This window comes from Piliocolobus tephrosceles, chromosome 6, assembly GCF_002776525.5.
Source record: "Piliocolobus tephrosceles isolate RC106 chromosome 6, ASM277652v3, whole genome shotgun sequence".
Lineage (NCBI taxonomy): Eukaryota > Metazoa > Chordata > Mammalia > Primates > Cercopithecidae > Piliocolobus > Piliocolobus tephrosceles.
In genome coordinates this window covers 157,457,743-157,472,994 of record NC_045439.1, presented here as the reverse complement: position 1 = coordinate 157,472,994, position 15,252 = coordinate 157,457,743, and the positions used below count along the sequence as shown (strand labels likewise).

General features: G+C 53.3%; 1 protein-coding gene across 1 annotated transcript in view; it reads right to left on the bottom strand.

Moving 5' to 3' along the window:
* Window positions 1-1,690, bottom strand: part of KLF13 (Kruppel like factor 13) — a 50,343-nt gene extending 48,653 nt beyond the window's left edge. The window contains exon 1 of the mRNA XM_023195664.1: window positions 748-1,690. Within this exon, the coding sequence (XP_023051432.1) occupies window positions 748-1,324 (577 nt within the window). The 5' untranslated portion in view covers window positions 1,325-1,690. The remainder of the gene's footprint in view (window positions 1-747) is intronic.
* Between the last annotated feature and the right edge of the window lie 13,562 nt (window positions 1,691-15,252).

Below are 15,252 nucleotides of genomic sequence, written 5' to 3'. Positions count from 1 at the left end.
CATTCCTTTCCAGAGGGAGCTGCGAGGCCGAAGAGCCCTAAGGCCGGGCGCGTCCCCGCCGGCCGGCTGGGCGGGGGCTCCCACAAAGAGCCGCAGGCGGGGAGCGGGAGCCGGGACCGCCCCCCGCATCGCCCAGCGCCGCCGCTGACTCTGGTTACGACAAATTAAACCTTAGAGCGCTGGAAAAATTACAAGAAGAAGAGAGCGGAGAATGTGCCGAGTGGCGAAGGAAGCCTTGTCCCTACGTGAACTTCGCCCGCCGCGCGCCGGGGGCCGGCCCCTCCCCTCCTGAGCGCGCGCCCGGGCGGCGAGGGAGGAGACTAGGAGGGACCCCGGAGAGCGTCCCCTGCCCCCGCTACCGGGCGCCCCACCGTCACGAGTGCCGCCTGCGGTCCACACCCAGGCTGTCCGCACCTGCCAGCACCGCCCCCCGGCCGGGCGGGGTCCCCGCCCCCGACCCAGATGACTACATCCGCCCCCGCGGCCCCACCCGAGCGCGCCCGGGGAGGGGGCGTGCCCGGCGGGGGCGCGGTCGCCTGGCGGGCGCCGGCTCCAAGAGCCAGGACCCGCCTCGCAAGGCGCGCGGGGCCAGCCGCGGGTTGGAGCGGCGGGGGAAAGGGCGAAGCCCCGGGCGTCCCGGCCCGCCCGGCCCCTACCTCGCGCCCCGCCGGCGGCTCCGGGGGCGTGGTCGGGCAGCTCGCGCCGACCCCGTCCGCGCGAACCGGGCGCCCGCGCCGCCCCACTGACCTGTGTGAGTTCTCAGGTGCGCCTTGAGGTGCGAGGATTTCCCGTAAACTTTCTCGCAGCCCGCGTAGTGGCACTTGTGCTTCCTCTGCGGGGACTCGAGGTCGGCGCGACTTCGGCCCCGCCGGCCCCTTTGTCTGAGGCCGGGCTCGCCGCTCCCCGCGGGCCCCGGCTCCCGCTCGGGCTCCAGCCCCGCCTCGGGCTCTGGCTCGCTCCACGCCGGGCTGGGGGGCGCGGCCGCCGCGCCTTCGGCGCCGGGGGAGGCGGGCTCGGGGGCGGGCGGCGGCAGGCGGCAGGGGGTCCTCGCCTTCCGGGCCGCGGCGCCCTCCCTGCGCTCCGCCGGGACGGGCGCCGGTGCTTGCTGGTTGAGGTCCGCTAGGATCCGCGCCACCACGAAGAGCGAGGCGCTGTCCTTACCGTCGCGGCGCTCCTCCACGCGGGGCAGCGTGGGGGTGGCGACCGCGGCCGCGCCCTCGGGCCGGGACTCCGGCCCCTCACGCGGCCCGTGCACGACCGCGCGGCTCGACATGGACACGAGGCACTCGGCGGCGAAGTGGTCCACATAGGCGGCGGCTGCCATGCTGCGGGCTGGGGCCGGCGGCGGTGCTCTTGCTGCGAGGCGTCAGCCGCGCATCCGCACCCACGGCCTCGGGAGAGCGGGCGGGGGGCGGGGGCGCGGCGCGCCCTCTCCTCGGGCTGGGCTGGGCTGGGCGCGCAGCCGCCTCTGCCGTCACCCGCGCGGCTCCGCGTCTGCGAGGCGCCGGCCCGGCCGGGCACCGAAGAGCGAGCGCATGGGGGGCGCGGACGACTGGGGTCCCCGCGCGTCCTCAGGGGCGGCCGGTTCTAGGGATGCCGAGCGGCGACGTTAGGGACCACCACGCCAAGTTGCGGCCGCAGCTTCGCCGCGCATTGTGGCAGGCGGGACAGCTGCCGAGCGCGCCGCGGCTCGGTGTGGGCGGCCCGGCCCCGGGGGTGGGCGGGGCCGGGGCCACATCTGGACCCGACGTCAGCCCCCAGCCACATCCTGGCGGCGCAGGTTACAGGCGGCGGCGGCGGCCGCGAGGAGCTGCGCGCGCGGAGGGGGCGGGGAGCCCAGAGCGCGCACCGGAGGAACGGAGCGGTCGCGTGCCCGCGCCTGGGGAAGGGGGCGTGACCGTGGGCCGGGACGGACGCCATTGGCCCGTGAGTGCACGGCCAGGCCAATCCGGGCCGTCAGAGGGGCGTGCCCGGTCCCGGGGCCTGCGCGCGCCAGTGGGCGTGTCCCCTGGGCCGGTGGGAGGAGGGGCGGAAACTGGAGCGGGGCGCGGTGACGCATGACGTCCGGGGGCGGTGGGCCGGCTAGTCGCGGCGCGGAGCGGCTGCCCGTACCCCCCGCGGTGGGGACACAGCGGGCACTTCCCTGCCGGAGCTTTTGTGTGGTGGACAGCCTTCGCCCCCGGCGTGGAGGGGAGTGCTTTCTGGAGGGCGCCATTTGTTCCTCCCGCGATGGGCGCCGGCGGGGAGGCGTGTCTGCTCGGCCGGGCGCGGGGCTGCCTGGGGGCGGAAAGCACTCGCGCCGCGCCCTCAGCCGCCAGCTTGCCGGGTGGCGGCGCCTAGAGCCTCAGGCCGCTCGCCCGCTCCACGCCCTTGCCCTGCAGAGCTCCGGGAGTCCGGGCGGGGCAGTTCCTGCGGGAGGGACAGACTCCTCGGGCTCGTTCCTGGCGGCCGGGGTCCAGTGTGCGGCCGCGCTGCCCTTGAGCTCGGGTCAGCCCGAGCAGGACTGGTCTCGGCTGGCGGTGAGCCTGGCAGCCCGGGTGGCGCGCCCACCGCGGCCTGTGCCTCCAGAAGCGAACTACGTGCCAGGGCGGCCGGCGCCGCTGCTGAGGGAACGCGGGGCCCCTTCCTCCCCCTCTCGCCCCAGGCCCGCTGCCAACTCTTCTAGGCTGCCCCTCTCCCACCGCGGTCGGGGGGGCTTCAAACGCCACCAGCTGCGAGGACCCCGCCCACCGCGCCCCACCCACCCGCTGTCTGGGCCTCTTGGAGGAAATGCTCGGCTGCGTCCTGCCCTCGCCTCCCCGGCCCGGGCCTGGCCAACTTGCCCTTGACTCTCACCGGTAACCCCTACTCCAGCCCGCGGCCCCAGCCATTCTCCAGGCCTGGGCTGTCCTCGGAGACGACGGTGAATAACTTCCCACTGCCTCGGAAGCGGGCTCAGCAAACCGCCTACTGCCTCACCCCGGTGCATCGTGCTTAATGGACATTGGAAGGAGTCGGCCACCCTTGCTGTGTTCTGACAGGAGCCTGGAGAATGAAGGAGCCCGGGCACTCACCCTCAGTGAACCCCAGCAGTGGGAGGGGGGTGCCATTCTTCTCCCAGAATTAAGGTTAATAGCGGAGTTCAGGTTCTCACCAAATTGATTTGGGGTTGGGGCCCCGTAAGACTGCTTTTCAGGTAACCGACGGGGGACCGAAACAGCCATTCCGGGTTGCGTGTTATGGTGAACAGCAAATTGCATGGATGTTTGAGCACCCTCAGTATCTGTAACTAAAACCCTAAAATGCGGTCTCGCTGATTGAGTTGCTCCCTTCTGGGTTGACTAAAGGTGCTGGGCTGGGTCTGGGCCCTCTAGGAGGGTCTGTGCTTGGCAGAAATCACGTTTCTTCCAGGCAGATTGTGTTGATGACATTTAAGAGACGTGTGTCCTGACCAAATAATGATTCGGAATGTTCCTCCATTCCCACCACATGTCACAGTCAGTCACTTCTTAAGGAAGGAGTGGTCCTACACCAGCTTATCAGCCACCCATACCCTCCTGGCCCATTTCCAGCCAGCAGAATTCTCCCCAATCTTCAAGGTGGCACGTCTCTCCACTGGGTCACCCCAGCCAGCATACACAGTGGTAGGCCTACTAGAGTGTGCACAATTCTAGGTATTGGACTACTATAGCCATGAACAAAACAGGCCTGCCTTGGGTGAGGGGATGCCCTGCGTGGCCAAGGGTCCTCGGCACTGATGCACCACCTCCAAGAGTTTCCCAAGAATGTGGGTGCCAAAGAATTTTGACTGTATTCTGTGGCATTCTGGATAGAAAACTGAGCCCCCTGGCCGGTTTCTCAAAAATCCACCCAAGCGTTTGATGATTGTCGTGGTGTTCACTGACTTTTTCCCAAACCTGCATGGAAGTGTCTTCCGGACAGACACAGCTCTTCCCCAGAGAAAATCTCGTAGCTAAGAGTCCATGTTTTTTTTGCTAAGTAAGATTTTGACAGAGATGGCCTATGTATATGTGAGGACTGGGCCGTCTCATTTCAAATGGAAGCAACAGAAAAGCAGAGCAGATGTGTTTGGGGAGTACAGAGACTAAAGACGGAAAGGGTGGTTGAGTTTCTGGGTAAAGTTGGTGGATGGTTAGTATGTGTTGACTTTAACTTCCTTCTGGAGCATTTGTTAGAAGGCAGAAATCCACAAAGAGAGAACAAGAGAGGAAGTAACAGCAACACAGTTTTTGAAGCTAAAATACTTAGCAGATTCAAGAAAATGAAACCCTGAGATAGTAGCTAGGAAGGAAAGCTAAGAATATACTCCATGGAATCACCCAGAAGGTTCACTAATGGGTGGCACTACGTACCTCAGAATGTGAGAGTAAACTGGGGTGAAAGTAAGGTTGGCAGAACGTCTGCTTGAGGAACACTCAGATGCCCATATTTGCACCCCAATTTCATGCAGCCTGACAAGTGCCCCTTCCTTGTTCTGACAAAAGGCTGGATATTTATGACCTGAAAAAAGTAAAAGGCAGCGTCTGGGGTGGGTGGACACCAGGCACAATTAAGGACAGACATACAGTAATAGGATCAGGCGATTAAATGCACACATGGATACTGGATGCTGAGACCCACAAGCCCCTTTCTGGGATTTCAGAATGCAAGCAGCCAGGAGACTAGACGGGTCTTTCCTGGGGGAGCCAACCATGCCAAGGGGAAACACCCAGACGTTCTGACATTTGTGGCTGCCCGACTACCCGATAGGGAAGGCCACAGTTAACACCGCCACTCATGTGCACAGAAGTTCTTGTCAGTCTCTCAGTCCCTCCCAGGCAAAATACAAGCAGGCAGCCAGAGCTGACCGGCATCTCAGGAAACCCTATGTCATGAAATACAAAGTTAGGATAGAGTTTTAAAAAAGCAAGTTGGAAGAAACAGTCCATGCAGAAGGAAGTAAACATCAACAAAACCACCAATAATGTCATTAAATTTTAAAAGACATACAACCTGTGAAGGAAGAACATATATACAGAAACATTCAGGGAAAGAAAAGTGTTCTTGAGATGTTTACAAGGTAGCAGAAATGTAAAAGTGAAAAATCTCCCTGAAAGTAGAACCGAAATTAAAAAAAAAAAAAAAAAAAAAAAAAAAAAACGGAAAATAGAGAAAAGCTAAATGAGTGGACCAACCAAAAAATTTCATTGATCAATGAATAGGGACCCCACAGGTGATCAGGGAAAACACAAGAGAGAAAATCATCAATGAATTATTAATTCAAGAGAGGTCTTCATGGATGTAAGCTGAAAGGGAGAGAACCCTACACAGTGGGAAAAAATAGCTCTATGCCAAGACATATCATTGGTGAATTTCAGAGTGCAGGGAACAAAAGTGTCCTGATATTAAAACAAGTCACATACGGATAGTCGGGTCAGAATGACCGTGGGCCTTTCCACGACAACCAGTTGAAGTTAGAAGGAAGGGAACAAAGCCGTGGGAAATAAATGAAAAGGAAAATTATTTTCCAACCTTCACCCAGCCAAACTATAAACCAAGTATTTTCAGATGCATGAGATTTCAAAAACTTTATCTCCCATGCATCCTTTCTCACAGTAGGAAGTCACCAGAGGTTACACTTCATCAAAACAAAGATGTAAACCAAGAAAGCGGGAGACATGTGATCCGGAAAGCAGGGAAGTCACTGCAGGATGGAAGGGAAAGGAAGTCCCAGGTGACAGCTGCCCAGCCAGGTGCAGAGGGTCAGCAGCCCAGGCTGGAGCAGATCGGCAGCTCCAGGAACAGTTTCAAGAGAGAGGATGAACAGAGTCCCTGTATCAGTCGGGAGAGGCTGGGCCACACTGCAAAGCTCAAAGGTTTATTTCTGGCCATGCTGCGTGTCCATAGGGAGGCACCTGGGGACAGCAGGTTGATGGAGCAGCCTCTGTGTAGAATGTGCTGGTTGCCACACAGAAGACAAGGGATAGCATGGACCCCAGGTTGTTAGCTATCCCTTCTTTCCCACACACGAAATACATTTTACCCCTCCCCAGGTAGGCCTGACCCATCTCACATGCCTTTTTAGTCCGGGTCTAGAGGCCGGAGACAGGATAACAGGAATTTGAGGTGACGGACATTCTGTGGCAGCCAGTTCAAAGCCCAGGACCCCTGTGGGAGGAACAGTGGCTTCTCCATGTGGCTCATGTGGTTCCTCTTGGTCTAGAGACCTATGGCCTAAAGATGAATTGTCTGGGCCCCCGCTGCTCATATGCACACCCAATGCTGGAAGTACAGAGAGATGGAATAACACAACAAACAGCCTAATTCAGAAAAGGGAGGAGGGGGAGCCATGCAGTAGACAGTATCCGTAGCAATCCTGAAACCCTGCTGGGCAGATATGGCCCCTGCTCTAAAGTGAGACTAGTCCTTGAATAGTCTCAAATCTGCTTGCTGTGGAGTTTGGGGATGGGGCAACCAGGGGCTTTGCTCCGCCCTCGGGAAGTTCTTCCCTTTGCAGTTATCCTCCTTGGCTGCACGTGACGTGGACATTGGGGAAATATGTCCTTTTGCTTTTGTGGGCTGAGCAGTTTTCTCAGCCCATTTTCTGCCTGTAGAAGGTTGGAGACCAAGAGTTATTTTAAGTTCCAGCCACAGGTTGTATTACTCCTAATTTTGGGCACTGCTAAGTTTCTTGAAAATGTAGTTAACATCTTACCTAGTCTCTTTGCTTCCACTTGGTTTCATTGTCAGTATCCACTCACAGTACTTTTCAAGACATGCCTCTCTCTCAACTTGATTGCAGATCCTCTGAGCCTCTCAGTCTTTGATGGTAGAGTAACACCCTTAGTCTCTTTTCCCTGAAGCTTTTAAGTTATCCAGTGTGACAATTTACCAAATATTATGCCATTCAATACATGGATGGCCATGCTTCCAGCCTTCAGAATCCATTTTCCCACTACCTGCTTGATCAGCCACATACCTTGGTTTCTGTTGCAGCAGTGCCCCATTCCTGGTTACTATTCTCTGAATCAGTCACGATCAGCTAAGTTATGTTACAGTAACAAATAGTTCCTGAAGCTCAGTGGCTTAAAATAGCAAAAGCCTAATTCTCAGTACATTGAGGGTTGGATGGAGACTTTGCTCTCTGTCACTATCATCCTTACCCCACCACTCAGATCAACAAAGCAGCCACTCTCTGACAGTCACCATGGCAGAGGAAAAAGGGACTTTCTGTAAGGTCTTGCATTGGCCCAGAAGTAACACACATCATTTCTGCTCGTAACTGCTCACATGGACCGTCTACTAAAGACTGAATGTGTTTCTCCAGGATTCATATGTTGAAATCTTAATCCCAATGTAACGATAGTTAGAGGAGAGATCTTTGAGAGGTAATTAGGTCATGAGAGCAGAGCCCTCATGAGTGGAATTAGTGTCCTCAGAAAAGAGACCCCAGGCAGGGCGCAGTGGCTCTCGCCTATAATACCAGCAACTTTGGGATGCCGAGGCAGGTGGATGACTCGAGGTCAGGAGTTCAAGACTAGCCTGGCCAACATGGTGAAACCCTGTCTCTACTAAAAAAATGTACAAAAATTAGCCAGACTTGGTGGTGCACATCTGTAATCCCAGCTACTTGGGAGGCTGAGGCAGGAGAATCACTTGGACCTAGGAGGCAGAGGTTGCAGTTAGCTGAGATCGTTCCACTGCACTCCAGCCTAGGTGAGCAAGACTGTCTGTAAATAAATAAATAAATAAATAAGACCCTAGAGTACTCCCAGGGTACTCCCTGGCCCTTCCACCATGTGAGGTTATAGTAAGGAGATGGCCTTCTATGAACCAGAAAGCAGGGCTTTACCAGACACCGGATCTGCCAGCTCCTTGTTCTTGGACTTTCCGGCCTCCAGAACTGTGAGATATAAATTTTTGTTGTTCATAAGCCTCCCAGTTTGTGGTGATTTTGTAATAGCAGCCTGAACAGACTAAGACGCCATCTTATTCACAGGGTGCCAGCAGTAGACCCATGATGTCCCCAGAAGGCAAGGAACTGAGCTATTCAGGGACACATCAAGAGTTTCTCCAATACCCAATCTGACTTGAGAAGATTGAGAAAACTGGTGAAGGGTTTTGGATTGAAATAATAAGTAGATAGAAAACTAAATGAAGAGAAAAGACAATAAAGAGCTCCAAAGAAGAGAAAAGGAAAGTCCGTTATAGTTGACTACTTGGCACAGTTGCAAATAGTGTTTTCGTAATGGTAATGATGAATACTGAACACTGATCTAGTAAGCTTTTCTGCATGGATCTGGTAGGGGAATGGGGCACTCAGGTGTACACATAGCAGAGGGGTGGGAGGGAAGTCCCTATCTACATACATAATGGGAAGTCAACAGACACAGCTCCAAGGAAGTCAACCGACACGGCTCCAAACTGAAGCAGTGATGCAATCGTGCTGTGGTTGGCAGAATTCTAAGATGGTGCCAGCATCCTGCCTGTGGTCTGTGCTCACCTTCTTTCTCCCAAACACTCGGTGTTTCTGTGAGGGGTTTTGCAGATGTGATCAAGGTCCCAAATCAGTTGACTGGAAGATAGGGAGACAGTATCTGGGTGGGCCTGTGATAATCCCATGAGCCCTTTCAATCTGGGGCAAAGGTCAGAGACAGGAAGCTCAGAGAGAGTAGAAGCCTGACAGTGATTTGAGGTGAGGAAGAGTCTATTGCTGGCTTTAAAGACAAAGGGGCCACACAGCAAGGAGCTCCGGCAGCCTCTGGTAGTTGACACTGGCCCCCGGATGGCAGTCAACTGAAATGGAGACCTCAGCCCTCTAGCCACAAAGAAGACTCCTACCATATGGAGCTTGCACAAGGACCCAAGCTGCAGAGAACACAGCCTGGGTAATAGGCTTGATTTTAGCTTCATGAGACCCTGAGCAGAAAACCCAGCTGCACCATGCCCAGGCTTCTGATCACAGACCCTCGAGAGACTAAACCGTTGCTGTCTCCAGCCATTAAGCTTGTGCTGTTCTGTTATGCAGCAGTGGAAAACGAATACCCATGCTGTTTGAGTCATGGAAATAATTAAGTAAAAGAGAAAAAAGAGATCATTTCTGGGGAGGGAAAGGGGAGGAAAAGAGGGAAGGACTGTTGTGTTTCCTAACAAACCTGGTAGAACTATCTGACTCTTCAAGTAATGTGCATGTTTAACTTAGATGTAAGGAAAAACGAAAATCAGAAGATGGGATCAGAGAGCACTAGCTGCTCAGTGAAATCTCTCCTCTCTTTCCACAGTTGCGACTCAGTTCACTTCCCAGACACTTTTTTTTCAGACGGAGCCTCGCTCTGTTGCTCAGGCTGGAGTACTGTGGCACAATTTCTGCTCACTGCAGCCTTTGCCTCCTGGGTTCAAGTGATTCTCCTGCCTCAGCTTCCTGAGTAGCTAGGATTACAGGTGACCACCACCACGCCCGGCTAATTTTTGTATTTTTAGGAGAGATGGGGTTTCACCATGTTAGCCTGCCCAGGCCTCCCAAAGTGCTGGGATTACAGCTGTGAGCCACAGCACCCGGCCTTCCCAGACACCTTGTCGTTAGGTGTGACCAGGTGACTAAGTCTCAACATGGGAGTATGGGTGGAGGGGCTGCCTGTCACCTCTGCACTGGGGCTTTTAAGAGAGCAGGTCTCTATGCTGCAGCTTCCCTTCCCCACCTGCCATCTGCATGCTTATGGCAACAAAGCTCTAGGGGATGATGGAGCCACCAAATAGAACGAGCCTGGGCCCAAAAGTCTTTTGGTCAAGAACATGCTTCCGAACCATCACTGTGTTTGAGCCGCAGTAGACATTGGGGTCCACCTGTTACTGGGACTTAGCCTCCCGGAATCAATGTGGAAACTGGGATGGAAGAAAAACAACAGGTACCAGGTAGAATGGGGCTGGACATTTTTCTGGAGTGTTGCTCTCTAGGCTTCCTGGTGACAGCCAGGCTGTGAGATGCCCAGTCTGGGCACTGTCCTCCCTTCTTCCCAGGGCAGCCATTGCCTGCAAGCCCTGCTTCCGCTCACAGAGTCCAGCCTGGAGCTGAGGGTAGTTTGGTTTATCCAGGATGTCTCATAATGTCAGCGCTCAGTGCCCCCCAACTCAGAAGGCAGGCAATGTCCTCCTCAGCCCAGGAGTCATGTGTAAGCGCTTAAGCCCCGCCCCGCCCGACTCTCCTCTCTGCTTTTGACCTGTGTCCTGACGTACTTATAATGTCACCAAGGAAGCCTTCCATCCAAGGAGGGCTTAGACCCCAAAGTTTTTACAGCCCTCAAGCCTGACCGTGTCGGAATGGGGTTGTTGGATGAGGAATTTCTGATCAAAAACCTCATCTCAGTCGCTTACAGTTTGGCGTTTTACAAAGGACAAGCCATTTTCTGTCGTATGACATGGGGTTGGTGTAGAAAACTGTGTTTTTATGCCCTGTCTCCCAGTAGTCCAGAGTGCAAAATAATTGATCAAGTTGTAAAGGACAAAAGCCAACTTCGCATCTGGTGCACATTTACACAGGGAAAGATTAAAACCAGCAATGCTTCTGAATCTGAGCCATAGAAACACCCGAGGGGTATTTACAGCGTCTGCAACAAATGTACGAGGGAAGCATGTTAAAATGACGGACGATCCCTTCTAGGCTTGCCAGAGCAGATGGCTCCCGCTCCTAAACATGACAACTGACATGGGATCCCTGCCCTCCCTCCTGATCTGGGAAGATCTCCAGGCTTGATGACAATTGTCCATTCTACGTGACCCCTCCCACTCTCACTCCTTGGTTGTCTGCCATTCGTAACTGGTGATCCACTCCCCGCTTGGGTCTCAGGGTCAAATGCTGCATTTTATCCCATTGACTCTGAGATTCCTGCCAAGCTTCTGGTCAATAGCAATAAGCCCCCAGCCATCAGTGTTCACCAGGCACACTGACACACACACAGGAACTCTACACGGAAGGTGCCACTCATTCCCATTTCCAGGTGAGAAAACCAAGCCTCAGTCAGGCCAAGAGACTTCTAGAGCTACATGAAGCAAGATGCAGAGCCCAGGCTCTCGGCCTAGAATCCTTTCACCTCACACTGGTGCCCCTACCGCCAGCCTACAGGAAGCTGGCCAATTAGTGCAGGGACTTACCAGATCAATTCAGGGAGAGCCAGGCTGGTTCATTCTGGGCTGTCATGGGAATCCTGTCTAATGAGTGTTCTCATTAATGGGATTGGGAGGATTTATCATGAACAATGTAGGCTATGACTGCCTTGAATTCTGGGCTGTTTGCATCTAGAGCTGAAAGATGGCAAGGGTTAGCTGCTCTGATACACATGAAGTGGTTTTTTCTTTTGTTACTGCTAAAGTGAGTACCAGTCGGTAGCATCTAGGCTCGGTCAAGGGCAACAGAAGAGTGAGCCGGAGAAGAGATCTTTGTTGATAGGAGGGCATTTGACCCTAGCTGATAACCTTCATTTTCTTCAGGAAAGAACCATTTCTTTGCTCTTTTCTGCCATCAACAGACTAGTTTTCTCTTTTTGTAGATTATGACGGCCACTGCTCATTGTTTACTGTTAGGCAGCTATTGCTGCGTAACCAAATACACCAAAACTTAGTGGCTCAAAGTAACAATAAACATTTACTACCATGCTTGCAGTTTCTGTGGATTTGGGAGTGGCTACATTGGGGGATGCTGACTTGGGGTTTCTCATGAGATTATAGTCATGACATTGACTGGGGCTGCAGTTGCCCCAAATTGGGGTTGGAGAATCTGCTTCCATGACAGTAACTCACACGACTGGAAAGTTGGCATTGGCTGTTAATGGGAAACCTCAGTTCCTTCTCACTTGGACTTTTCCACAGAGCTGCTTGAGCATCCTCATAACATGGCAGCTGGCTTTCCTGACCTAGAGCAAGTGATCAAGAGGGAGAACCAGGGGACAACTGTTCTTTTTATGGCCTAGCTTCAGACACCACAGAGCATCACTTTTCCCCTATTTATTAGTTGGCTCTTCTGAGTTACTAAGTCTGGCCCAGATTCAAAGGGAGGGAAATTCGGCTCTGCCTTTTGAAGGGAGAAACTTCCACACATTTGGAAACATGTTTCAAAACCACCACACCTACCCAGTATCTGTTACTCCTTTCCTTCTGTAACTGTTTTCTAAGCAGCAAAGTACCTGGCTAAAAACCTACATTCCCCAGCCTCCCTTGAAAGAACTGGAGGTTACTGAGAAGGTGTTAGGTAACGCTTGCCAAAAACTTTTTAAAAATGGGAACAAGTAGCTAAAATGCGCCCTTTGCCTCTTCCTGTTACTGGCTGTTTGGAATGCAGATGTGATAGCTGGTACTCCAGCAGCCATTTCGTGAGTATGAAGCAACTCTGAGTCTGGAAATCATATGCTAAAAATCAAAGGGAAAGCTGAATGAAGCCTGGGTCCCTGGTGACATTATGGAGCCTCCCATAACTTACTTAAACTGCCTAACACTGAGTTTCTTTTATTGAGGGGGTTGGGGAACTCACATTTCTTGATATTTAAGCCAAGGTTATTTCCAGATAAACACAGATCCTGGCCGAGCACGGTGGCTCACTCCTATAATCTCAGTGCTTTGGGAGGCTGAGGTGGGTGGATCACCTGAGGTCAGGAGTTCGAGACCAGCCTGGCCAATATGGTGAAACCCTGTCTCTACTAAAATTACAAAAAATTAGCTGGGCATGGTGACAGGCACCTGTAATCCCAGCTACTTAGGAGCCTGAGGCAGGAGAATTGCTTGAATCTGGGAGGCGGAGGTTGCAGTGAGCTGAGATCGCACCATTGCACTCCAGCCTGGGCAACAAGAGCAAAACTCCATCTCAAAACAACAACAACAAAAACAAACAAACAACACCCCACAGATCCTAAAAGATAAGCTCACCATAGTTCTTTTTTTCACAACTGGCTTATGTAGACTCCATCATGGTATTTCTAGGCCCTCTTCCTTCATCATGTCCTTCTGCAAATGACCTAGTTTTCTTGGTATCTATAAATTAAGTTGCTGAAGAAAACTGACCCATATAATCATAATAATCCATTTTGGCATAACCTCTTCTGCCAGACTAAGTCACAGGCCACCTAAAGATGGGCCAACTTTGAGGTCTGGGGCCCACCCCAGTCCAATCAGCTGTGGCCATTGGGTATACAGAACTTACATATACTCTAAGATCATTGATATCTGCCTGGAGACAGGGCTGGGTGAGGCAGGGAGGGGCTCTGCTCTAGGATGTGAGAGAGGGAATGGATAGAACAGCTCTTAGCCCAGTCCTGACTCCAAGTTTGTCATTTTGGAAGAAGTCCAGGCCTGCCCTGAAGGACCCTCAGGTAATTAGCAGACCAGAACACCTTCATTGGCATACAGCCCCCTCTGATCTCTGAGGGCTCATCTCCAGAAGAGTTAGGTGGTCTTTGATCCTCTCCACCAGCAGCCAGAATACATATTTCTCTCCTGCCCGGCCATCCTGGAGCACCAGAACTGCAGTCCAGGGTCCTGGAGCCATGTGTCTGCCACCACCCCTCTGTGGAAATGCATGCAAATCACCTCTGCTTTCTACAGCTCAGTTTCCTCATTTGAAATGGCTTACCATTGCTGCGTAAGATCCACTACACACCTAGTGGCTTGAAACAACAACTGCCATTTATTTATTTTTTTCATTTTTTTTTTTAAACTAGAGATGGGGTCACACTATTTTGCCCAGGCTGGTATCAAACTCCTGGACTCAAGCGATCCACCCACCTCAACTTCCCAAAGTACTGGGATAACAGGCATGAGCCACCATGCCTGGCCTACTTCTATTTTTACTTTTTTGAGACGAGGTCTTTTTCTGTTGCCCAGGCTGGAGTGCACAGTCACAGCTCACTGGAGCCTCAACCTCCCAGACTCAAATGATCCTCCTGCCTTGGCCTCTCAAAGTGCTGAGATTATTTGCATGAGCCACCGCGCCCAGCTATGACTGCCGTTTATTTTGCTCACAGCTCTGCTATTTGGACAAGGCTTAGAGAGGATGGCTCATCTTGGTTCCATGCAGAGTCAGTTGGGATGGCTTAGCTGGGACAGGAAGACTCTCTTTCATGATGGTGGGTTCACACTGGTCCTAGTTGTTTAACAGGAGATCAGCCACATCTGTGAGATTGGGCATTTTGTCCTTAACCTCTAGATAGGCTGCTTGCACTTCCTCACAGTATAGGTGGGCTGTGTTCTAAGAGCAGGTGTCTCAAGAGATCAAGGCAGAAGTGCATGACATTTTTACAACCTGGCATTCAGAAGTCACGTGGGTTAGGCAGATACAGTGATCCACCTAAGTTCAAGGGAATGGGGATGTAGATTCCACCTCTTGGTGGAAGAATTACAAGGGACTAGAGGAGCCTGTGGAACTGGAGACAGCAGTGTGGCATTCTTTAGGAAGCACAGTCTGTCACAGAGAGCTGACAGGGCTGAGCCCTCTCCATGCTGACGTTTGATGGTGTCTGATTCATAAGGACTTTGGGGAAGCCCAAGACACCACAACCCAGTCTCCCTACCTCCTTCCAGGAAACCAAATTTCTTTATGAGAATAGAGATTTTTCTTTTAAAAAATAAGCTGTAATTTCACAAGTGCCAAGGTGAGATGTATCTTTTCTTTAGAACCCTGCATGCTGTGGAATTTGCCCTGGCAGAGGAGGAATTTCTGTGATTCAGGAGTCAGCTCCAGAGATTGCAACCAAAGGCCACTTCCCAGAGGGACACATCGAGGATGACCGCTCCTGAGAGCCTTGCTTCACTGCGGGTGTATCTTCCCAAGGGCCTCTGAGCAGAGACAAGGGGGAAACAAATAAAAATCCCTGACTCGCCAACCTCCCTGGCAGCTGGGTGTGCCACGAGACCACATTTGGGTCCGTCCGTAGGATCTAAGGGCCCAGCACAATATCTATCATTTCCAAGGGAGGAGGTCTTGCTGCCTTCTGTTCTCCCTCCACCCACTGCCCGGGACCCAGAACCTTGCTGGTGGTCCAGGAGCCCCCCACAGGCAGAGGAGATGCTGCACCCACCCTGCTGCATCCTCCAGCTGCATTATGAGAGAGAAGAAGGAGGTCCTCTTTTCCTGCGGCAGGGCTGCCCCTCGCACATACAGCCCTCTCCAGTGCCACGTCTGGACCCAGCGCAGCTCCTTGCAAGTATGCAGTGAGCAGAGCTCACTGGTGGACTTTGGGAGTTCTGCTGGAGGGACCTGCAGGAACAAGGCCTGGGAAAGGACAACTGGAT